At 40.7% G+C, this 26,178-nt stretch overlaps 1 protein-coding gene across 2 annotated transcripts in view; it reads left to right on the top strand.

Moving 5' to 3' along the window:
- PLPPR5 (phospholipid phosphatase related 5) overlaps positions 1-26,178 on the top strand; it is a 114,713-nt gene that overhangs the window by 83,181 nt on the left and 5,354 nt on the right. Inside the window, exon 5 of one of the 2 annotated variants that reach the window (XM_047785220.1) lies at positions 10,160-10,294. In XM_047785220.1, coding sequence (XP_047641176.1) covers positions 10,160-10,294 — 135 coding nt within the window. The remainder of the gene's footprint in view (positions 1-10,159; positions 10,295-26,178) is intronic. The other variant, XM_047785219.1, reaches the window with a different exon arrangement.

The raw sequence follows: 26,178 nt of genomic DNA on the forward strand, positions 1-26,178 counted from the left end.
AGGGAGTGTTCTAAGTTCATTCTTTTACATGTGACTGTCCAGTTTTCCCAGCACCATTTATTGAACAGGCTGTCTTTTCTCCATTGTATATTCTTGCCTCCTTTGTCATAGATTAGTTGACTGAAGGTGTGTGGCTTTAATTCTGGGCTTTCTATCCTATTCCACTGATCTGTATCTCTGTCTTTGGGCCAGTACCATACAGTTTTGATGACTGTTGCTTTGTAGTATAGTCTTAAGTCAGGGAGCCTGATTCCTCCAGCTCCATTTTTCTTTCTCAGGATGTCTTTGGCTACTCTGGGTCTTTTGTGCTTCCAAACAAACTTTAAAATATTTTATTCAAGTTCTGTGAAAAATGTCCTTGGTAATTTGATAGTGACTGCATTGCACCTGTAGATTGCCTTGGGTAGTATAGTCATTTTGATAATATTGACTCTTCCGATCCAAGAGCATGGTACGTCTTTCCATCTGTTTGTGTCATCTTTGATTTCTTTCATCAGTGTCTTATAGTTTTCAGAGTACAGGTCTTTTGTCTCTTTAGGTAGGTTTACTCCTAGGTATTTTATTCTTTTGGATGCAATGGTAAATGGGATTGCTTCCCTAATTACTCTTTCTGATCTTTCATTGTTAGTATACAGAAATGCTGTTTATTTCTGTGTATTAATTTTGTATCCTGTGACTTTGCCAAATTCATGGATGAGTTCTCACAGTTTTCTGGTAGATAGAGTCTTTAGGATTCTCTAGGTGTAGTATCATGTCATCTGCAAATAGTGATAGTTTTACTTCTTCCTTTCCAATTTGGATTCCTTTGATTTCTTTTACTTCTCTGGTTGCTGTGGCTAGGACTTCCAAAACGATGTTGAATAGTAGTGGTGAGAATGGACATCCTTGTTTTGTTCCTGATCTCAGCAGGAATTCTTTCAGCTTTTCACCATTGAGAATGATGTTAGCTCTGGGTTTGTCATATATGACCTTTATTATGTTGAAGTAGGTTCCCTCTATGCCCACTTTCTGAAGGGTTTTTATCAGAAATGGGTATTGGATTTTGTCAAAGGCTTTTTCTGTGTCTATTGAGAGTGTTACATGCTTTTTATTCTTCAGTTTGTTAATGTGGTGTATCATACTGATTGATTTGTGGAAATCGAAGAATCCTTGCATCCCTGGGATAAATCCCACTTGGTGATGATGTACAATCCTTTTAACTGTATTGTTTGATGCAGTTTGCTAGTATTTTGTTGAGGATTTTTGCATCTATGTTCATCAGTGAAATTGGCCTGTAATTTTCTTTTTTTGTGTGTGGTATCTTTGTCTGGTTTTGGTATCAGGGTGATGGTGGCCTCATAGAATGAGTTTGGGAGTGTCCCTTCCTTTGCAATTTTTTGGAATAGTTTCAGAAGGATAGGTGTTAGCTCTTCTCTAAATATTTGATAGAATTCACCTGTGAAGCCACCTGGTCCTGGACTTTTGTTTGTTGGAAGTTTTTTAGTCACAGTTTCAATTTCAGTACTTGTGATTGGTCCATTCATCTTTTCTACTTCATCTTGGTTTGGTCTTGGAAGATTGTACTTTTCTAAGAATTTGTCCATTTCTTCTAGGTTGTCCATTTTATTGGCGTATAGTTGCATACAGTAGTCTCCTATGATCCTTTGTATTTCTGTGATGTCTGTTGTTATTTCTCCTCTTTCATTTCTAATTTTATTGATTTGAATCCTCTCTCTTTTTTTCTTAGTAAGTCTGGCTAGGGGTTTATCAATTTTGTTGATCTTTTCAAAGAACCAGCTTTTCGTTTCACTGATCTTTTCTATGGTTTTCTTTGTTTCTATTTCATTGATTTCTGCTCTGATCTTTATGATTTCTTTCCTTCTGCTAACTTTGGGTCTTGTCCTTCTCTCTCAAGCTGCTTTAGATGTAAAGTTAGCTTGTTTCTTTGAGGTTTTTCTTGTTTCCTGAGGTGGGCTTGTATTGCTATAAACTTCCCTCTTAGAACGGCTTTTGCTGCATCCCATAGGTTTTGGAGTGTCATATCTTTGTTGTCATTTGTTTCTAGGTATTTTTTAATTTCCTCTTTGATTTTCTCAGTGATCCACTGGTTGTTTAGTAGCATGTTGTTTAGTCTCCACATGTCTGTGGTTTTTTGCAGTTTTTTTCTTGTTGTTGACTTCCAGTCATATAGCATTGTGGTTGGAAAAGATGCTTGATATGATTTCAATTTTCTTAAAGTTACCGAGGCTTGATTTATAGCCCAGGATGTGATCAATCTTAGAGAATGTTCCATGTGAACTGGGGAAGAATGTGTATTCTGTTGCTTTTGGATGGAATGTCCTATAAATATCTATTAAGTCCATCCGGTCTAATGCTTCATTCATGGCCTGTGTTTCCTTATCGATTTTCTGTCTGGATGATCTGTCCATTGCTGTAAGTGGGGTGTTAAAGTCCCCCACAATTACTGTGTTACTGTTGATTTGTCCTTTTAAGATTTTTAGCAGTTTCCTCATATACTGTGGTGAACCTATGTTGGGTGCGTAGATATTTATACTTGTTATATCTTCCTCTTGGATCATTATGTAGTGACCATCCTTGTCTCTTAAAATATTCTTCATTTTAAAGTCTATTTTGTCTGATACGAGTATTGCTATTCCAGCTTTCTTTTGATTCCCGTTTGCATGGAATATATTCTTCCATCCTCTCACTTTCAATTTGTATGTGTCCCTAGAAGTGAAGTGGGTCTCTTGAAGACAGCATATATATGGGTCTTGTTTTCGTATCCATTCAGCCAGTCTATGTCTTTTGGTTGGAGCCTTTAGTTCATTAACATTTAACGTAATTATTGATATGTATGTTATCGCCATATTATTAGTTGTTTTGGATTTGTTTTTGTTGCTCTTTTTTCTTTCGTTCTTCTCTTGTTCTCTCCTCTTATGGTTTGATGACTATCTTTTGTATTGTATTTGAGTTGATTTTTCTTATTTGTGTATCATTTGTAGATTTTTGGTTTACAGTTATTCTGAAGTTTCTATATAAGTGTCTATATATATACGAGATTGTTTTAAGTTGTCAATCTCTTAATTGTAAGTTCATCTCCATTGTCCTGCATTCGTACTCTCCTCTTCTCACTTTTTTTGATTTTGCTGGCATAACTGTGCATGCATGATTTTGGATCTTTACTGTATATATACCTTTACTGGTGAGCCTTGTCATTTGTGGTATTTTTATTTCTGGTTGAAGAATTTTCTTTTCTGCCTAGAGAACTTCCTTCAGTATTTGTTGTACAGCTGGTTTGGTGAATTCTCCTAGCTTTTGCTTATCTGTGAAGCTTTTGATTTCTCCTTCAAATATGAGAGCCTGCATGTTGTCTGCCCTGAAATGCCTGCTCCTCTGTATTTTAGAGAGAAAAACAGATGTGGGCATCAGAAAAACCTAGGTTGAATCCAGCTTTTCCCTCTTTATTTTTTTTGCCACTGACTGGGTGTGTGACAATGAACAAGTCACTTAGCAACTCATCTTCCTAAAATGTGAGGCTTCCCCTGAACTGTATTTAAAGGGATTACCCCTCCCCCAAGGACCCCTTTCCTCATTTCTTCTTCACTTTTCTCCACTGTATTGTTCTACTTTTAATATACCACATGTGATTTATTTTTATATTTTTGCCATCAAACTGCTCACAGAGAAGGTGTTTGTTTTCATCCCTGTGTTTTCCCAGTACCCAGTCCCGCTAAAAAGGAGGAACTTTGGTTGAATGATGAATGAACTGTTATATCTACTTCTTACCAATCTTTGGAGGATTAAGTGAAATCACAGGTGTAATAAGGGGAGTCGAGTGTGTGATACAGAGAAGGCTCTGGATAGCATGGTCTTCACCTTTGACGACTATATTAAAATTCTTTATGCACTTGAGATTTTTCTCAGATAAATACCAACTTCCCCAGGAAGTGTCTCTGATTACCTGATTCTCCCATTTTTTTCCTGAATTTCCGCTGCCCTTGAAGTCTGTCCTGTTACAATCTAACAAGAAATTACCTTCTATACTAAATTTATCACTCTTATGTCCATTTTCTTCAAAGTCAGAGAACACGATCCTCCTGCTGAGAAAAATACTAAGCAAATTTTGTTTGAACAGTAGTTGTAGATTGACTGATACTATTTTATGAAAATGTATGCCTCAGAGCACTTACAAGGAAGACGCATATTAGTGCCAGATATAATAGTTCAGGTTTACTGAGCCAAAGCAAGAGCTTGTCAGGTTGCCATATGTAGTATCATCATCACCATCAAAATAAGTTGAATTTTCTTTGCTACATTAACTCAGTCCCCATAACAGCATGTTGAGATGTAGTCATTATTTGTCCTCATTTTACACATAGGAAAAACAGATCTAGTTATATTAAGTAACTTGCTCAAGCTTACAAAGTTATCAAATAAAAGAGCCCAGAATTAAGTCCCAGACCTTTTTGACTCCAAAGCCTGCACACTTAGCCTCCTACAACAGTAATGTCTTATTTGCCACAAGGAAGGGGTGAAATAATCACAAATGAATCGTATTAATTTATTATTACTAACTGGAAAAAAGAAAACAAAAATCTATGTGTAGTGGTGACTTAATTCATGTCATTTTTGGAGGCAAGGGTAGAATTAAACTTATTGAAGCCACTAGTGAAAAAGAAGTATGTTTCAAAAGAAAGTTATATGGGAGAGAGTTCCCATCGTGGCTCAGCAGAAATGAATCTGACTAGCATCCATGAAGATGCAGGTTTGATCCCTGGACTTGCTCATTGGGTTAAGGATCCGGCACTGCTGTGAGCTGTGGTGTAAATCGCAGACACAGCTGGGATCCTGCGTTACTGTGGATGTGGTGTAGGCCAGCAGCTACAGCTCCAATTCGACCCCTAGCCTGGGAAACTCCATATGCTGTAGGTGCAGCCCTAAAAAGACCAAAAAAAATTTAAACAGCAAGTTATATGTGAACATCAGAAAGTTGAGAATTTTTAGCCTTTATACATGCTCATTTATTAATTTCTTCATTCACTGTGGTACTGAGAATAAAATAGTCATCAGAAAAAAAGGCATGTCTGCTTCAGTGGCGCTGATAACCTTGGAAGAGAATCACATCAACCAAAATACTAATGCTATCCGATGTATAATTGCATATAGAGATGGGTGATTTGATGGAAAGAATTATAGGTCCTTGTAAGCAAAGAAAAACAGCCTGGGGTCAGGGAAGGCTAGGGAAGAAGTGGTGCTGAGATGAGATAACACAGATGAGTAAGATGTGGGGCCCACAGATGCATGAAGATGCTTTTTCTAAACACGGGACGTGAAAGGTTACAGGAGGTGTTTGGAAAACAGAGAGAAAAATTGAAAGGTGGGCCAGAGTTTAGACATTAGGAGAGATGGACAGCTAAGCTACAGAGTTAAGAAAGTTGACATGACACAGTTTGCATTTGGGAGCAACCATTCTCATGTCATTGTAGAAATGGATGGGAGGGATCCAAGATTGACTTTAGAAAGGCCTGCAGGAATTCAGGCAAGTGGTGGGGCTTGCTTAGTCTTTGGAGTTGGTGACAGAGGTAGAACAAAGGAGATATAAGAAATCAAAATCTTTAGGAAGGAAAATTGAGCAACCTGTGTGACTGGCTGAATATAAGAGGTATCCACGTTTTCAGCCTGTGCAGCTGCATTAAGGGAACTGGGGTGTAGGCATTGTTGCCGTCCCTGAGAGGATCCAGAAAAAGATTTTGAAGTAGGGTCAGGAGATGGGCAGATCTTGGGTTTTATTGTGAACATTTGTTGAATGTTTGCATACCTTTGTCAACCAAAGGAATGGAGCTAACTTGCTAATCCATTGCAACCTCTTCACTTTCAAATTGAGAACACGGAGACCAGAAGACTGTCCAACAACATAGAGACTCAGGATCAAAAACCAGTTCAATTGCTATCTCCTATGAGCATTTTTCTAATAGGAAATCAGTTTCATACTTGTGAATGTTACCAGACAAGCCTTACTAAATATGAGACGATGATTCTAGGGAAGATTTGGTAATTTCCTTCCTTGTAATTTAAATAATAACAGTAATGAAGAATAATCATTATGCTAATGGATGCCATTTAATGAGTATCTGCAATGGGTTAGACATTTAAATATTTCACATGTGAGTTCTTAGCTCCTTCACTGGTGTTGTCCTGACCCGAAATTAAGGCAAAGAGATAACTGATAATACCTTTTGGAGCTTTCCAACCAAAATAGTATAAAAAGCAATTATACTAATTTCAGAAGCCCACATTAACTCTAGATGAATGTTTCTTCAACTAATGACTTCTCTTTGTCTATGTGCCTACTTATTTATTTCAGCAATTTTTAATTCAGAAGAATTTGTAGCAGGTTTTTTCATCGGCTGCTTTTCTGTTAATTTATTGTATTAATGAAAAGGGACGTGTGAGTGTGTGTCTGTATTTCATGATATGGGTGTGAAACTGCTGTCTGTTGTTGTCGGTTAAAATGCCTGATTGTACCCTTTGTGCTCTAGGTAGGGATCAATTGGTAAACAATAGCCCAGAGGAAAAATTTGGTTTTCTGCTTATTTTTGTTTAAAAAAATAAAATAAAAAAGTTGTACTGGAACCCTAATATCCCCATTCCTAGAAGTGTCACACCAACACGGCAAAGCTGAGTAGTGGCTGCAGGGATTGTATGCCTGCAAAGCCAAAAATATATACTCTCTGCCCATCATGGACAAAATTTGTTGACTTCTGCTTTAGGGCAATTGGTATCTATTGGTCCTTTCCAGGATCATCATTTCATCTCCAAGCCTTTGCTCTCCCTTACTTTAAAGATCTTGATGGGGGAGTTCCCGTCGTGGCGCAGTGGTTAACGAATCCGACTAGGAACCATGAGGTTGCGGGTTCGGTCCCTGCCCTTGCTCAGTGGGTGAATGATCCAGCGTTGCCGTGGGCTGTGGTGTAGGTTGCAGACGCGGCTCGGATCCTGCGTTGCTGTGGCTCTGGTGTAGGCTGGTGGCCGGCCACAGCTCCGATTAGACCCCTAGCCTGGGAACCTCCATATGCCGCGGGAGCGGCCCAAGAAATAGCAAAAAAAAAGACAAAAAAAAAACCAAAAACAAAAACAAAACAAAACAAAAAAGATCTTGATGGCAGTGATGAGGTTGATGTGTCACATTATCAGGTTTTGATCTGTGCTTCTCGTCTGTTACTATTCAAGGAAGTAGGAGGATAATACGTATATGGCATTTTGCAAGGAAATATTTTTCTCCGATAAAATCTCAGGGTATGTGTTATTTCATAGATTTGTAAATTTTACTTAAAAAGTGGAGAATAACCAGTATCTAATTGGGCTCTGGAAATACTCAGTAATGAGCCCTACTAAAGAAAAGGCTTTCCAGTAGAGGATTTGTGAAAAATATACAATGTCCATGTGTAGTTATATATTAAGCATTTTTAAATAATGAATGATAGGTTATGACAAGTTTCTGTATTTTGTTTTGATAATAGAATATAAAACTCAGAAAAAGAAGGCTCCCTAGTTCAGTATAAGCAAATAATAGCAAATGATTTTCCTATGTTATTATTGATACCTCTTAATGTTAGATTCACTTACATCAGAAGCTTCGGGAATGCCTTTTTTTTTTTTTTTTACTAAAGTATAGTTTATTTACAATGTTGTATTTCTGCTCTGCAGCAAAGTGACCCAGTCATACATATATATGCATTCTTTTTCTTATATTATCTTCCATCATGTTCTATCCCAAGAGATTGGATACAGTTCCCTATGTTGTACAGCAGTGTTCTTGGGTGGCTGTCAGGTGAGAATGCTGCACCTTAACCAACTGATACAGCTCCCCAGAACTTTGTCCCTTTGGAGAAAGAATTCGGCAAAGAGACTGAGGGTAGTGAGGCAAATAAGTATTTATTTAAAAAGAGAAGAGAGTGAAGATAGGTGTGAAGAAAGCACAGGCAAGGTTTAATAAGAGATCAGAGGGAGAGGATACATGCAGAGAGAGCACAGGTAGGCTTGAGGGTGGGGATGCTACGTGGAGAGGGAGAAAGACAGAAAGAGCCAGAGCGGAAGAGAGCAACGCGTGCTTTGGCGGTCATTTAAATACTTGTATGGGGGAAGTCCTTCTGGGCTTCATCTGGCTTTGTCTGGACTCAGGGCCTCCCCTGTGTGCACACACATCTTTTAGCCAGGATGGATTCCCTCACAAGGGTCTCCGGGAGGTTGACAGGACGTACTATGGTCTGGTGCCCCTCCTTTCTCTGACCCCTGAGGCACCTGTCTGCCAGTGCGTAGTTCCAGTTCTGGAGGTCTCCTTGACCTCAAGGATGGGAAATAGATGGTCTGTATCTTTTATCCAAGCAGGATGCAGCTTTTACCTTGAAGTTACCTGTCCACAGGGAACAGATTTTAGTTCAGCCTGGGACCCATCGATCTCCTGCTTCAGACAGACCTCATTGCTTATCCATTCTAAATGTAACAGTTTGCATCTACCAACCCCCAACTCCCAGTCCATTCCATTCTCTCTCCCTCCCCCTTGGCAACTACAAGTCTGTTCTCTATGTCTGTGAGTCTGTTTCTGTTCTGTAGATAGGTTCATTTGTGCCACACTTTAGAGTCCACTTTTAAATGATATCATATGGTATTTTTCTGACTTACTTCACTTAATATGAGGATCTCTAGTTGCATCCATGTTGCTGCAAATGGCATTATTTTATTTTTCATGGCTGAGTAATAGTCTATTGTGTACATATACACCACATCTTCTTAATCCAATCATCTGTCGATGGACATTTAGGTTGTTTCCATGTCTTAGCTATTGTGAATAGTGCTGCAATGAACATGCAGGTGCATGTGTATTTTTCAAGGAAAGTTTTGGCCGGATATATGCCCAAGAATGGGATTGCTGATCATATGGTAGTTCCATGGATAGTTTTCTAAGGTACCTCCATATTGTTTTCCCTGGTGGTTGTACCAATTTACATTCCCACCAACAGTGCAGGAGGGTTCCCTTTTCTCCACATCCTCTCCAGCATTTGTTATTTGTGGACTTATTGATGGCCTTCTGACTGGTATACCTCACAGCAGTTTTGATTTGCATTTCTTTAATAATCGGGGATGTTGAGCATTTTTTCATGTGCTTATTGGCCATCTGTATATCTTCTTTGGAGAAACGTCTGTTCAGGTCTTTTGCCCATTTTTCCATTGGGTTGTTGGCTGTTTTGCTGTTGCGTTGTATAAGTTGTTTGTATATTTTAGACATTAAGCCCTTGTCTGTTGCATCATTGAAAACTATTTTCTCCCTTTCTATTGTCTTTTTTTTTTTTTATGGTGTCCTTTACTGTGTAAAAAACTTGTCAGTTTGATTAGGTCCCATTGGTTTATTTTTGCTTTTATTTGTGTTGCTTTGGGAGACAGACCTGAGAAAACATTTATGGCATTATTTTAAAAGCGGCAATTCCTAGGCCTCATCTTCCATCTGTGAAATCAGAGTTTTTAGGGGAGGGCCTAGGAATGTGCATTTTTAACAGTGCAGAACTTTATGCACAGTAGACTGTGAGAAATGTTGCTTTCAATCAGATTCTGTCAGCTATGGGATATAATTGATTGAAACAAGGGTCAATTTCCTTTATGTAGAAGGTCTTTTATTTCAGTCATAGCCCGAAGAAGCTATTGTTGAAATGCCAAGTACCGGTGGGATACAATAATAGACAATAAACTGGGTTAATTAAAGGGATGCTACTAAATTAGAAGGTGCCAATTGTAGAAGGTTTATTATGAATGGAATGATCTTGAAGCAATGGGAAATAATTAGCATTTAAATTAAGTTGTAGGTTGGGTACATTAAGGAAAGGTTAGCTTGCTGTGAATTTTTATAAGGTTATGATGTTATTTTTAGATTGAGTTGAGCACTGACTATAACCTAATTTAATGAAAATTTCAGGATAATAAAATTGTCATTATTAACTGAGCTACCTATTAATCGATGAATATTCTTGAACATACTTGCAGTGGAATAACTATTACAATCTACACAAGATAAATCTACAGGGAAAGTTATAGACGTGGAATGTTTTTATTGGCCTATTCTGAGGGGTATTAGTTATTGAGAGCATGATTTTGCCTTAACTGTATTTTTTTTTTCCTAAAATTTTAGGTCGTGTGTGTGGTAAATAATTTCAAAGGAAGACAACCAGAAAATGAGCATATACACACGGATAACCTGGCACAGATGCCCATGATCAGCATTCCTCGAGTAGAAAGTCCTTTGGAAAAGGTAACATCTGTACAGGTGATTCAAAATTTAAATTCTACAATGAGATTGTTATCTAGAGCAAATGAAGAATTACTGTGAGAGTTCCTGCACAGTCACTTCTGATTTACTGAAATAAGCTCAGAATCTAATGTGGCATTTAGCAAGAATTTAGTCCCTACCAAAGACATCATCTTAGAACAATGCCTATCACATGGAAAATATTTCTTTGACTCTCATGCCAAAAGCTGAGTGCCTGTACGTGGAATATGTTCTGTAATTTGCCGTAGCTTCAAGATAAGGAACACCATGCACTGGTCTCATGTGAGGCAACATCATAAGACAGTTCTACTTGAGAATATATGCATTTTTTTCAAAACATGTATTCCATTTCTTCCATGCTTCATGTCTATAAAGAGAAACCTCTTGGTCTAACAAGTGGCATGTAATTAGGACTCAGTAAATATTTGTTGAACCTCAGTGTATAAAGTTCTGGCAGCAGGGAGACACCTGTTGTGCTCTCCTAATCAGGGAGCTACTGAGAGTCAGATTGGGCTGAACAGAACCAGGCTATGGAGCACTTTGAATGGCAGGTCAAAGCCTCCTTGACCATGGAATGAACAGAGAAGCCAGGTACACAGCAATAACTTTTTTGGAGACTTCCTCTGAACTAGAGAGAGTAATATTTCTTAAATGATATTTGTAACTGGTTAAATGACTGCTCGGAGAATTACTAGTGGATGCTCCTCAGCCCTGTCCACATGCAGATTTTGATCAGTATCTTAGATGAAGAGTTCAGTTACATGCTAATTTGGGGGTTTAGGTGGTGTGAATCTGTGAAGGGTAATTAATACATTGGATTATGTATATTCTTTTTCATACTCTTTTCCATGTATCAGAGGATATTGAATATAGCTTCCTATATAACTTCTTTGGTGGCCTACTAACATTGCCAAATATTCTTATATACTGTTACTTCATTCTCTATATTAACTGATGAGAACATTTTTGTTCCTGATTTTATGCTCATTCATTTTTAGTTGCAGTGACTTTTAAGCTATCAGAAGGTGAAAGGAAAAATACTTCTTTTTTTTTTTGTCTTTTTAGGGCCATACCTGCGGCATATGGAGGGTCCCAGGCTAGGGGTCACATCACACCTGCAGCTACAGGCCCACGCAACAGCCTCAGCAATGCAGGATCCAAGCCACATCTGTGACCTACACCACAGCTCAGGCAACACCGGATCCTTAACTCACGGATGGAGGCCAGGGATTGAACCTGTGTCCTCAAGGATACTAGTCACATCCATTTCTGCTGAGCCATGACGGGAACGCAGTGAAAAATATTCCTTTAGAGATTACAGATTGCAAGACATCAGTATGTGTTAATGTCTTTCATCAGTTCTTCTGTTTGTGGCAGTTGACGTGCTCTGTTTCGCCCCTGGTATTTAGGCAGTAAAGATGCTTGGAATCTGACTGGATTCTCCCCTTTACTCACCTAGCACACTGGCCCACACCCCACTGGGCTCCGACTTGCCCTCCACTCGTCCTCCCCATCTTCTGGCAGAAGGCGGTCCGCACAGGGCATGGTCTGCTCCCCGTACCCTTAGACCATGCGTCCAGGTACTGGGCATCCGTCCCAGGCTTCTCCTTGGAGCTCTGCTGCTGCTGAGGGGGGCATGTGTATGTGCTCATCAGCATTTCAGGGATGCCCACAAAAACAAAGCATTCTCATTTCTTTGAGGTAAGGAATATTTGAAGTGAACATATTGCTTTTCATCATCGGTCACAATGGGAAACAAGTGAATGCAAAATGCTCCCTAGTAGTTTAATCTTAGTAATTGAGAGTTGGAGGAGTTCCCGTTGTGGCTCAGTGGGATAAGAACCTGACTAGTATCCAAGAGGACACAGGTTCAATCCCTGGCCCTAGTTGGATCTGGTGTTGCTGTGGCTGTGGCATAGGGTGGCCGCTGCAGCTCAGATTTGACCCCTAGCCTGAGAACTACCATATGCCATGGATGTAGCCCTAACAATAATAATAATAATTATTATTAATAATAATAATTAACAGTTGGAGAGTGACTTTAGTTCCTTCATCTGGCCCTCTGAGGAGAGAAAGGGGACCCGGTCTGGGCATGGCCTCTTGTTTTAGTATTGCTATGCCAAGCTGTCATTTTCTGGTTGTCAGTTTTGTGTGGAGAAGACAAAGGGTTTCTTTTAGAAGCCACGTACTTATAGAACCTCCTATGTTCAAAGTACGTGTCTGATAAACTATAAGCTACAGAGTAATTACAGTATGCAAGTGTTCTTACTTATAAAATGCCAGCAATTTATCCCTTAATTATAGGTAGTTTGTCATATAGTTAATTACCATAGTTCATGAGGAAAAGTCTTGCTTTTTCTGAAAGCCAAGTAAATCTGAACATTCATTACATTTGGTTTTATGAAAAGAATTATCTTGGAAATAAGCCCATCATGTCCCAATGGCCACTGCCTATTTAAGTTACCAGTAACTTTATTACAGCTGTTTGTAGTGTCAGATCATGAAAGGTCTCCTTGTGTGTCCGGAGTGAATGATTAAATGGGTTGTGATGCATTCCTGCCAAGGAATCCAGCACATTGTAGGGTGGCATTCCTGTTACAGGTTCCAGAGGTAGACTGGCTGGCAATTTGGGACAAGTTGGACCTTCAACAGTTTACTTCAATGCTCTGTGACTCAGTTTCCTCCTTCATAGAATGATTCATAGAACGATAGAGAGTTCAGTAAGCGAACAGTCAAGCACTTAGAACAGTATCTGCACCCAGGAAGCCCTTAGTCATTGCCAGTTGTAAGTATTACTATTCAGCAGTTCAAGTGGATGAGCTAAATCAAGATGTGGAGTTTTCCAATACACTGTAAGTTTTTTAAAGTTGACACGTATATAAAACATGTCTGTGTATGATGAAGCCAGTTATGCCAAGTACCACACAAGATATTTCCCTCTAGTTGGACAGAAAAGAGCCCCTAAATGAGAGAGTGAAGGAGGCAGGGGGTACTGTCTACACACACCAATCTGAAAGCAGCCGCCCTGATTCTCTCCCTCTCTCTTCTTCTTTTTCCTCCCTCCCTCCTCTTCTCTTTTATTCCTATAACGAGGCTATATTCATGAACAACTGTGGAACTAAGATAATTATAATGTTTTTAAGGTACTTGGTTTTCTTCAGCTGCTCCCTAAGGAGGTCCTGGCTATGCTTCCTCAAATTCACCATCAATATGTTCAGATGGACCAAAAAGGTCCCTTGAAAAATTCCCCCAGAATAATATAAATTCCTGCGCCCCTTCCTTAGGATTCACACAAACCTTCTGAGAGTGTTTGGTTTTCCTCTGCCAAACCGGGCACGGAGACCTTGGTTGTAGCCCCCATGCCTCGGGCCTCATGCCCAGGTCCAGCTGCCCTTGGCACGCCTGCAGTCACCTCCACTTCAGGCCCCATCTGTCCTGGGGTCCTGACAGCAGCTATGATCGCATTTGCAGGATCCACAAAGTCCCAGCCACCAAAGACCCCAGGGGGCCGACTGTCTTCTTCAGTTGTACCACCCTGCCCTTTCAGTGGCCTCCTTCTCTGGCTCCTGCCTTCACGGGCCCATGCATCCCAGACGCCTCAGTGGTGCTGGCTGAAGCACAGAGACACTTAATTACTCTGGGGAGTCAAGAAACAAAAGTCTGCCTCTCCTTCTAGGAAATGAGGATGGAAACATTTATATGTTCACTAGCTTTAATCTCTTATGTCAGCAAGAGTAAAGTAGGAATTAATATCGTAACAGTTGTGTCACTGAGAGTGAAAACTCAGTAAAATTTTAGGCATTTCTACTAGATATACTATAAGTAGATCCAGTTTGAAGGATATCACCACAGGACAATTAAATTTTTTCTTTTCTTATAAAGAGGTTCAGTGCTGCAGAAGTGGCTAAAATCTTATATGATCCCAGTAATCCCCCCCAAATTTCAGAGTGAGGACAAGAAATAAGAGCAGCCTCTAAGAGAATGAGGAACCTCTTCTGTTTAGAGCATAATTCAGCATCTTGGGCCAATGCCATGTTGAAGCAAGGTTAGCACATCGGCAAACCAACACCCTAAGGAAGCCTTCAGGTCGGAAGCTTTCCTCTCCCAGGCTTCTCAGGAATATAGGAACATTCTAGATGAAGGAATTCTTTCCTGAACTGAATGGGCACCGTAAAATGGGATGGGGATTTACCTTCATTCAAAAAATAAAAATAGGAGTTCCCATTGTGGCTCAGTGGTAAGGAACCTGATTAGCATCCATGAGGACGCAGGTTCGATCCCTGGTCTCAGTGGGTGAAGGATCTCGTGTTGCCGTGAGCTGTGGTGTAGGTCCTAGATGTGCAGCTCGGATGCTGTATGGCTGGGACTGTAGTGTAGGCCTGCAGCTGTAGCTCCAGTTCCACTCCTAGCCTGGGAACTCCCATATGCCATGGGTGTGGCCCTAAAAAACAAAATAAATAAATAAATAAAATTAAATTTAAAAAAATAAACATAAAAGAGCCGCCTTTAAGGACTACACCATCTTCCTGCAGTAGAGATTAAGCTGAACAGAGTAACAGTCCTAATATTTCAATAACCATAGGAATGAACCTCGACAGGTTCCAGTGGATTTCCCTGGAACTGTCCATGGTCTCAGCTTCTTCCTCTCCACTCAGGCTGGTAAGTCATCACAGTGCTGTTATAAAACTACACCTTCCCTGGGAGTTCCCGTCGTGGCGCAGTGGTTAACGAATCCGACTAGGAACCATGAGGTTGTGGGTTCGATCCCAGGCCTCGCTCGGTGGGTTAAGGATCCGGCGTTGCCTGTGAGCTGTGGTGTAGGTCGCAGACGCGGCTCGGATCCCGCGTTGCTGTGGCTCTGGCGTAGGCCGGTGGCTACAGCTCCGATTCGACCCCTAGCCTGGGAACCTCCATATGCCGCGGGAGCGGCCCTAGAAAAGGCCAAAACAAAAAACAAACCAAAAAAACCCTACATCTTCCAGCTCTTCAGCTTAAGATCGAAGCAAAAAAATTCCTTCGTGAAGGGATCTTTCATGAATCTTCTCCAGCTCATTTTGGGAAGATAAACTGATCTAAATGTCCTTGTTCAAGTGTAAATAATCAGGACAGTCGCTTAAATTCTTTAAAATCATTTCATGACGCGGACGAAAGGCATATTTTAAGAGTCAGAATGTGTGAGGAAAAGCATAACTACAGGAAATGTAACTAAATTTATTACAGATAGCACCTTTCCCCTGTCAAGGAAATTAAGGAAAATCTGTGACATGAGAGATGAAAGATAGCTGGCACCGGAGCACAATAGGAATCTGCTGGAAGAAAACAGTGTCATGGCCGTATTGTCAATGCTAGACCCCATAAAGGACAAAGCTGACACTGGAGGAAGTCAGAGCAGTTAAGGACAGGTTGCAGCATATGAAAGTAGAAGCACAAAGACCGTAAAATGGATCCAAGTAAAGACAACGGCTGTGGAGGATAAAGCACAGAAATCTAACAGGTGAGTCCTTGTATACCCTAAAGAGAGGACAGATGGAGTGAGAGCAATATTCAGAGAAATACTCGAAGGACATTCTTCTTCCAGATAAATATCTGAAACTTTAGGCTACAAGGGTTTAACAGGATACAAAATAAACTTAGACTCTCTACTAAAATTCAGATATTTCTTAGTGACATTTTCAAAGTTCAATACTGAAGGAAGAAAGGTGTGAGTATGTGGCAGGTAGTAAATTGCTCCCAAGTATTAACTACCCCCTTCCTTAGGCAGAGTATCCTTCCTGCTCCAGTTTTTTTGGACGTGTGAAGGAACCTGATAGGGTAGTCCATCAACCAGAGACTCGTAGAGCCATCCGGAGCGTCTGCCAGCCCTGTTCCTCTGAGCCTTCTTTCAGGAGAAGGCTGTGTTCTGGGTGGAGGTTGCTCTGTCAGCCTGGGTCCCAGAACGGGGGCCGGGGGGGGGGGGGTCACGGGAAGCAGAGCAACCCCCACCCTTAACCCGGAGCAGATCCATAGAACTTGACCGCCAACGTGTGGTCTGAGGGAATAATATACACCTGTTACTGGAAGCCAGCTGAGCTTCTGAGGTTGTAATACAGTGTACCTAGGGAAAACTAGTAGACCCCAAATTAATCCATCACCCAGGACTAATAGCACACTAGCCTCGGACTTTTCCCTCTGTAGCATTAGATGCCAGAACAGCATGGAATAATGTCTTCCTGAGTTTTCAGTGAAAAAGTTTGTGACTTAGAGTTCTATGCCCCACCAAAAGGTCATTTAAATGTTAAGATAACCATATAAAATACCATATGTGTAAGAATTCAGGAACTGTATTACTCATAAAAGGTACCATAAGATGTTTATCAGTTAACTCATCCAAACACCAGTATCTAGAGCTCTCAAATTGAGAAAAGTCATAATACAAATGCATTGGCAGGAAAGATGGTAACCATTTATATACAGACTTAATTAGAGCTGACTATGGTAAATACAGTAACAAATTACTATTTATAAAATTTATTTAAAGATAATATATGTAACAAAAGAAATTAATATAGCGATGACAAGATAGAAATCTTAGGTAATACCAATAAAACTGTCAAGGTATGATAAGCTGCAGAGCTTATAAAGGAAGGACTCAATATTATGGTTTCATTCTTGCATTGCTAACTATAAAAAATTAGGTTCAAGCATTTTAAAAAATAAAAGTTATCAAGAGTAGTTTAAAACTGTTTCAAAAGGAGTTCCCATCATGGCGCAGCAGAAACAAATCTGACTAGGAACCATGAGGTTGCGGGTTCGATCCCTGGCCTCAATAAGTAGGTTAAGGATCTGGCACTATTGCCGTGAGCTGTGGTGTAGGTCGCAGACGTGGCTCAGAACCTGCATTGCTGTGCCTGTGGCGTAGGCCAGCAGCTGTAGCTCCGATTTGACCCCTAGCCTGGGAACCTCCATATGTTGCAGGTACGGCCCTAAAAAGCAAAGAAAAAAAACTGTTTAAAAAGTCCAGTCACAAAATGTAAGACATAAATGACACACTTGCCAATAGATCGATGCCTGGAATATGTAAAAGAACCTAATTGAAAAACAGGCCCCTTTCAGGAATAGGCAGATTATCAGAGATCAAATGCAAATGCAAAAAAGTATATGGAAGAGTATTCTCTGTCTCGTTTGATATAAATCCATGACGGGTCTTTTGTGCAACACAGTGTAACTGGTTCTTAGCCTGTAGGCAAAGGGGAGCCGTTAAGGAGGATAAGGCAGGCAGGCGATGGCATGTTCAGAAGGGAGAATAAATGGGAGGAGAGCAACCCTGAAGCAAAACAAAACCAAACCAAACCCAGGGTGAGAGGCTACTGTAGAAATCCCAGGTAAATGATATAAAGAGGACGTGGACCAGACCTCCAGACAGCCACATTATGCCCTTAGGACTGGATAGGCATCATTTGGCAAAGTTTGTTTGGGTTGGGTGCTGACGCTGATGGGAGGGGTTGTCTTACTCCATTCAGGCTGCTGTTAACAAAATACTCTAGGCCAGGTGGCTCATGCACAACAGAAATGTATTCCTCATATCCCAGTCCTGGTTTCAGTCTCTGGGGAGGGCCCACTTCCTGGTTCATAGGTGGTCATTTTCTCCCTGTGTCTTCACCTGGCAGAAAGGGTGAGGGCGCTCTCTGGCATCTCTTTGTAAGAACACGTATCCCCTTCATGAAGTCCCTGCCCTCATGTCCCAATCATCTCCTAAAAGCCCCATGTCCTCACACCATTACATTGGGGATTAGGTTTCAGCAGAAGAATTTGGGGGAACATAAGCACGCAGTCTCTGCAGAGGACATCTGTCTATGCCAGTGATTGATTTACAGTGAAAAAGGACTAACTGCTGGCCAGGGTGTTGCTAAGAAAACTATCCATCCACCGCACTCACCTTGAGAAACATGCTGACCTTTCATCTATGGCGTTTTCCTGGCCACTCTTCAGAGCTGTCACTTGGCCAGAGCTCACAGAAAAGGATTATACTGATGTCCTTCCAGGATGCTTCTGGGTCAAGCTGCATTCATCCCAGCAGCATAGCACGGAGAGCTTTTGTTCCTCCCCCTCTCTCTTGCCCCCTACTTGTTCTGGGTTCTAAGGCGGAAGGCTGCCATTCAGATTTGCAGAGGTAGGCATATGCAAATAGTGCATGCACAAGCATTATCCATTTTAACCGATATTGAACAGTAAATCTAAGAAAAGGGGCACAGTCTGGCAAGGAAACAAAAATATTTAAAAACAAATATAAACTTGGATGGAATTGGATAGAAAATGGAATATTTCCAATAATCCAAGAGGAGGCGATATCTAAATAATTCTATTATTAACAAAACAGGCCGCTATAGCTACTTACGGCCAACTAATTTGAGATGAGAGAACGAACTTAGTGGATAGAGCCACGTATAGGAAATGCTTTTTGAGAAAAAATTTTTTTTTTTCCCATCTAAGCCTAGACATTTTTTCTTAGGTTTATGTGATCTAATCATTTAAACCAAAGGTAATCCCCTCTTGCTTATAAGGAAGGGGAGGTCATGCTAAGAATAAGTTGCAGGATTACAATTTTTTTTTAAAGAGCCACACCCATGGCATATGGAAGCTCCCAGGCTAGGGATTGAACGGGAGCTGTAGCTGCTGGCCTCCACCACAACCACAACAACAACAACACAGGATCCGAGCTGCGTCTGTGACCTACACCACAGGTCATGGCGATTTCGGACCCTTAACCCACTGAACAAGGCCAGAAATTGAACCCGCATCCTCATGGATGCTAGTCGGGTTTGTTAACCACTGAGCCACAACGGGAGCTCCAAGATTACAATTTTGTACAGCAGGTCAGGAACTTTTCACTAACCTGTACTGCCCAGGAAGCTCCTAGTGTGAAAGCGCTCCCCGATTAGCAGAAGCATCACCTGAATGAAAGTGGTAAACAGTGATGACAATTTGAAAAATTTTGAAATGGCAGAAGGAGTGTGTACTATTACCGATTGAAATTACCATGTTTTGTTTAATACCCATGGGAAATTATGTGGATAGGAAAATTCAGAAGGAATTCACAGGGATGGAGGAAAGCACAGGCCTCAGGATTTGCATTGCTTTGCAGATTGTATAATCATAGAAATCAAGGCGAAGCCGGAGCTGAAACTTGGGCAGAGTAGGGGATGGGGAGACAGACTTTTGCAGCTGGCAGTGCCAAGTTGGCTACATTATAACTAGGTGGAGTGAGACAAATTACTCTTCTTCTCCTTATCTCAAAAATGGATATAATAATGGTTTTCTTGTAGAGTAATTGTTGGCATTAGCAGATCACAAATGAACTTGGCACACTGTACGTCCTTAAGAGAAATTTGTTCCCCCGCAACAGTGGTGATTCCCTTAATAGGGTTTTCATTTTGTTTCAGAATAGCATACCCCTATAGATAGATTTCAAGGATTTCAAAGTTTATACACATTGTCTGTATCATATATAGCACATGTGGCAGAAAATATTATGGTATAAAATGTTGCATACATTAGTGTCATAGCAACAGCAAAACAATCCTGTGTTTTTTTTTGCCAAGACAAATATGATTATACATTACAGTGCTCTCTGTGATAAGTTCCTTTGAGGTTTCAGAATGTTGTGCATGAATAACTATGGCAAATCTAGTTAAGATTCAGCTGCTTTTCTAGAATGCAAATCTTTGTTTTGCAGAGCTATTGAACTGTAATGTAAATATTATATAAGATCTTGTCAAAACAAGTTTATTAGTGATCAGATATTGGAATAGTTAGTGGAACTAACTATATTCACATTTTAGGCCCTCGTTCTCAATCGGAGCTTTGAGCACTTAACGAAAAACTATTTGAAGTAAATCCGTGTTCACATGCTATACTCCATTCTCATTTGTTAAGTTTAATTTTGCTTAAAAAAGGCAATTGAAAATGGAAGCTTGAAAATGCCAACAGTCAACATTTCAGGCTAGAAAGATGAGCGTATACTGATATTACTTTGCCATATGTTATCTTTCCTGTGTGTGCTTCCATATACTCATTATTGATTTCCCCGCCCTATTTCTTAATCTTCATGTACTATACAAAGAATAAAAGCCAGATTTTTTTTTCAGCCATATCTAACAGGCCTTCTATAAAAGCATCTTTTCTGTAAGTTACTTCTGAATATCAACAAGCTCTCTCAGCTCGTTTTATGAATAAATATAAGGCTGATGACTGCATTTTTAAATTATGTGAGTCAGGCAGGCAATAGTGAGGGAGGGAATAATGCAGTGATGGATTAAAAAGCCACTCTCCGTGCACACATCATTGGTTACACATGGCCACACGCCCACCCATCCTCTTCTCTCGGATGGGTACCCGTCAGGTGGGCCATCCTAGAGACACCGTGGAGGCCCTCCGAGCCAGTCCAGGGCACCATGACACTATCAACATTTTTGCCTAAGAAAATGTAGTTTTATTTGACTCAAACTGGGAAGAGAAACAATGAGCCCATTTATTTACAGTCTCAGGAAACCACGTGTTTTGTTGTTGTTTGTTGTTTCTGTTAAAGTAGCAGCACGTAATTCAGTATACGCTCTAAGATTTGAAAGTCTGCCGAAGTGAAACAGATGCATAGGAGGTATCCATACCCTACCCCAGACATCGCCGGAAATATTTTCTTGGAAGAGCCTTCAAAGCCCCATGGGGGCGTTGGATGAGCTTGAGCTAGTCTAGGACCTCCCTTGTTGTTCCTTTCTGTGGCCTGCTGTTGCTCACTTAATAGTATATCATGGATATGGTCACCGATCAATGAATAAATAATCATATGGAATGTAACTGTAACAGCTCATCTTCCGTGAGAGCTTGCTGTGTGTCTCGAGTTATGCAGAGAATGTCACGCATAAAATACCATTTTCGTTTTTACAGAAATGATTTGAGTGGATCTTCTTATCCCTGCTTTACAGAGAAAGAGACATAAAGAGGTTAACTAATTTGCCCGAGGTCACACAACCTGTGTTCTGTAATTGGAATACAGGACTGTGTTTTCCCTTTTTTTAATTTATGTTTCATGTTTATCACCTCAGAGCTCCAAATCCTAAGCACTGAGCCACGACGGGACCTCCTGAAGTACCTTATTTTAATTTGTACATCTTGAATACCTTCCCAGACATTTATATTCTGCTTTTCTATTGTGACTGAAACAATCAAATATTGAAGTAATAATTCCATGACTTCTAGACACCATTTGCCCTTTAGACTTCATTCATGAAGTGACTGATGGTTCTAATTTTTTTCTTTGTTTGTTTTTTGTTTTTGCTTTTTACTGCCACAGCCACGCCATGTGGAAATTCCCAGGCTAGGGGTCAAATTGGAGCTACAGCTGCTGGCCTACAGTAGAGCCACGGCAATGCAGGATCTGAGCCATGTCTGTGACCCACACCACAGCTCACAGCAACACTGGATCCTTAACCCACTGAGTGAGGCCAGGGATCAAACCCACAACCTCATGGTTCCTAGTGGGATTTGTTTCCGCTGCATCACAATGGGAATGGGATTGCTGGACTGTATGTTAAATGTATGTTTACCTTTACAAAGTTTTTCTGAATGGTCTGTGTTACGCCTAATGGTCCTTATGGTTTTGGGGGGGTTTTGGATTTTTTTTTTTTTTTTTTTTGCACTTAGGGTTTTGAATGTTTCTGAAATGATCTTGATGTGGCTTATCCAGATTTCTATTGACTGGCACCTCTTTCTGAAAACAGGCAAGTTTTTATAATAAGGAGTTTTAATCAGCTCCTGCTTATACAAAAACTTACCATGCACTTGATCCATTACCCACATCCTCTGATTCTTCTCCATCAAAGTAGCATCGGGCTGCTTATTTAGTAAATGTAATGTGTTTTAAAAAGTGATAAAAGAGAAATAAAATAAATAAGAAGCCATTAGTTAGATTAAAATACTAGTGTAAAGGCAGAGATACGATTTATGGGTGAGTTACTTTCTTATCCTTTGTTATGTACAGTAAAATTTTATTTGTTACTAGATTTGTAACATGAAATATGTAACAAATATCAAGGAAGAAGCACTGTGGTACATTTCCCAGGACTCAAGAGTTTACAGTCTCATGAGTCTGTACCTTTATGGATTTTATAAAGAATTTTAGAAGCGAACTCAGAACAGGGTGATGATAGTTATGCTAGAGGAGCACATCAAGTGGGACCTGTCCAACCTCAGCGATGCTTGCGGCATCCTCTAAGTAGAGAGCCGAAGGACTGTTAGAGGAGGAGGGGGAAGAATGGTCCAGAGAGAGGAACCTGTTTGCATGAAGGTTCTATTTGGCAGGTGAGGTAAGAGCACGGGGATAAGAGACTTGAGGATGTCATTACGGAGTGTTCGGGTGGGGCCCAGAATGAGTGTAAGTAGAAGTAGAATTGAGAGCAGAAGGGACTGAAGCAGGTGAACAAACTCGTGGTTGGGAAATTTCCAAAAGGACCAAAGAACCTTTGTAGGATGAGGCAGGAATGACAGGAGGTTAACTGGGTTGATAGGTGAGAACGTAGTTGTGAATATGGGCGAAAAGTGTGGTGGACAGGTCTTTAGAGTTAGGGAAATTAAGAAACTTTGGGTGGGAGTTCCCGCTGTGGTGCGACAGGATCAGCAGCGTCTCTGCAGCCTCCGAACGCAGGTTCATCCCCACCCCTGAACGGTGGGTTAAAGGATCTGCCATTGCGGTAGCTGCAGTGTAGGTTGCAACTGTGGCTCAGATAGGATCCCTGGCCTGGGAACTCCATATGCTGTGGGGCGGCCGCAAGCAAGGAGGGAGGGAAGAAAGGAAGGAAAGAGGAAGGAAGGAAGGAAAATAGGAAGAAAGAAAGAAACTTAACTTCTGGTAGATTAAGGGCTACTCACATCCACCAAGTACCAAAGGCACATTAGCATTAACAGACTTACCTGGAGTTTCATGCCAGTGTGTTGGCAAAGTCATTGAGTTAGAGTGTATGTTACAGATCTTCTCAACAGCTTATGCCTTGTGAAGCTTTAAGCAAGGAATGTAATGTGCAGCTGTTCCCAGAAGTGTTTAAACACAGAGATTTTATCTTTTTGAGAATCATTCAGGATTACTGTATTTTTTTTTTTTTAGGCAGTGCTCTTTTCACTGGAGAAATAGTGTTTTAAAGAAAGAATGGATAGACTGTACCTGACAGTGCTCATATTGCTGACCAATCACTTTACACCTTTTGGCAGTGGTTCTCAGACTGATGTAAAAGGGAATCCATCCCTTGCAGCGCTTGCAAAAAGGGCAGGCTTCTGGAATGTTCTCTCAAGAATCGGATGGGCCTGGGCTTAAGCTAGGGGATCTGTGGCGTATCAGGCACTTCAGGTAACCAGGATGTGGTGCCAGCAATTGACCTGGATCCAGCTGCGCCTGCAGAGCTTCAGAAACAGTAGTTTTCAATATTGGCTGCACATTGGGATATATCTGGAGAGTCTTTAAAAATCCCATTGCCCAGGCCACACCTCAGAACAATTAAATCAAGTCTCTGGAATTGCGGCAGAATTTTTTTCTAAAGTTCCCAGGTGATTCCAGCATTCAGCCAAATTGAGAACCCGAGCTCCTAAAGATCCCGTGTGGGAAAGCCTTGAGCTGCTTTGGCTTCTCAGCACTTGGAAAGCCTTCAGAAGATCTGTAGCTAATGCTGCTCCACTAAAAGCTGGGCCAGCCTCTGGTGTCACTGCTTATTAGAGAAAGCCACCCAGAGAGTCCTCCTCTCTCTAGGGAGGGACCATTCTCTCCAAAAGTAGCTTTCAGCCTTTCTCCACATAATACAGAGGGAATTCCCGAGAAGAAACAAAGCTCTGAGCTAATGTAAAATTCTGAATTGAAACAGAACTACTGTTAAAAAGAAAAAAAGAAGAAATGGTTCCTAAAAAGTCATCTTTCCTGACTTTACAATGAACTTTACATAGTCTTAAGTTTGAAGTTCTCTAATAATTTCTTCTTAGATGGACCTTGTGTGTGTGTGTGTGTGTGTGTGTGTGTGTGTGTGTGTGTGTGTGTGTGTGTCTTTTTAGGGCCTTGCCTTTGGCATATGAAGGTTCCCAGGCTAAAGATCGAATCAGAGCTGCAGCTGCCAGCCTATGCCACAGTCACAGCAACGCCAGATCCGAGCCACATCTGTCTGTGACCGACACCACAGCAAGGCCAGGGATTGAATCTGCATCCTCAAGGATGCTAGTCAGGTTTGTTTCCACTGAACCATGATGGGAAGTCCAAGCATCATTTCTTAAAATACCAACTTCACAACCTACCAGGATGAAAATGTAATGTGATGAAGTAGTCTTAGCACACATTTCATACACTACTGCTTTTTTTTTTTTTTAGGTTAATTTTTTAAAAATTAAAGTGGGAGTTCCCCTTGTGGCACAGCCGAAACAAATCCCACTCGGAACCATGAGGCTGCGGGTTCCACCTCTGGCCTTGCTCGGTGGGTTAAGGATCCAGCGTTGCTGTGAGCTGTGGTGTAGGTTACAAAGGCGGCTCGGATCTGGCGTTGCTGTGGCTGTGGTACAGGCCAGCAGCAACAGCTCTGGTTGGACCCCTAACCTGGGAACCTTCATATGCCATGGGTGCAGCCCTAAAAAGACAAAAAAGACCAAAAAAAAAAAATTAAAGTGTAGTTGATTTACAGTGTTGTGCTAATTCCTGCTATATAGCAAAGTGACCCAGTCATTCCTTCTCTTATATTATCTTCTGTACATTAATGCTTTTCTTCCTTCTCTCTTCTCTTGCCCACTTTATCCTCATCACAGGACACAGCGAATGAAGAAAGGCAGCAAATAGCAAAATAAAGATGGCCTATATTTGGGAGTATAACACCCATCTCCCTTCCCCTGATAAAATGTAGGTTGTGTCTATATAGCGTCAGAGTTGTTGATTATTAAAGGATCATGATTTCTTACCCTAAATCGTTAGTGCTAGATGTTTTTCAGGATTAAAATCTTTTAATATATTTTAGGGAAAAATACTGTGTATTCTGTTAGGCAGGCAGGATCCTTGGGCAGCACTTTGTAATCAAAGATGGATATTTCTGCAGCACAGTATAGACTATAAATGGCCTCAAAGTAATTCAGGTTGGTTGGTTGCCACCAAATGAGTTTGCAACATTTGAATTTAAAGTTTGTTTAGATATTAAAAGTACAGACCAGGAGTTTGATGGTGTCTTGTCTTAGGTTTAAGTCTTTAAGCCATTTCAAGTTTATTTCTCTGCGGTTAATAGATGCAAACTATTGCCTTTGGAGTGGATAAGCAATGGAGTGGATATAGCACTGGGAACTCTATCACTAGATATGGTCACTTGTGATGGAGCCTGGTGGAGGATAATGTGAGAAAAAGAATGTCTGTATGTGCGTGTGACTGGCTGGGTTACTTTGCTGTATAGTAGAAAATTGGCAGAACGCTGTAAACCAACTATAATGGAAAAAATTAAAATCTTTTAAAAAATTGAAAAAATCAAATTGTAGACCAGAGCATTGTGAAAACCCAACAAATTATAAACAGTTTCTCGAGTTCTTTCTTTTTCTTTCTTTTACTTCTTTTCTTGTTTCTGGCTTTGATAGACAATGATCATGATATGTTTGAACAGAGACGAGGACCTCTGTACACATCATCTCATTAAGAAATAAAAATCCATTCAAATGGGTATTATTGTCTCCATTTCACAAATGAGAAAGCTGGGTCTCTGAAAGGTTAAGTTGCTTGTGAAAATTTCAATTTTTATGGAGCCCACCTTCAAACACTTGACATTTATACTAGCTGACTGCCAAGGCCACCTTACCACATAGCTTCCTTACCAACATAGCTGAAGAAGTGAATCACTGAATTAAAATTA

This window comes from Phacochoerus africanus, chromosome 6 (assembly GCF_016906955.1).
Source record: "Phacochoerus africanus isolate WHEZ1 chromosome 6, ROS_Pafr_v1, whole genome shotgun sequence".
Lineage (NCBI taxonomy): Eukaryota > Metazoa > Chordata > Mammalia > Artiodactyla > Suidae > Phacochoerus > Phacochoerus africanus.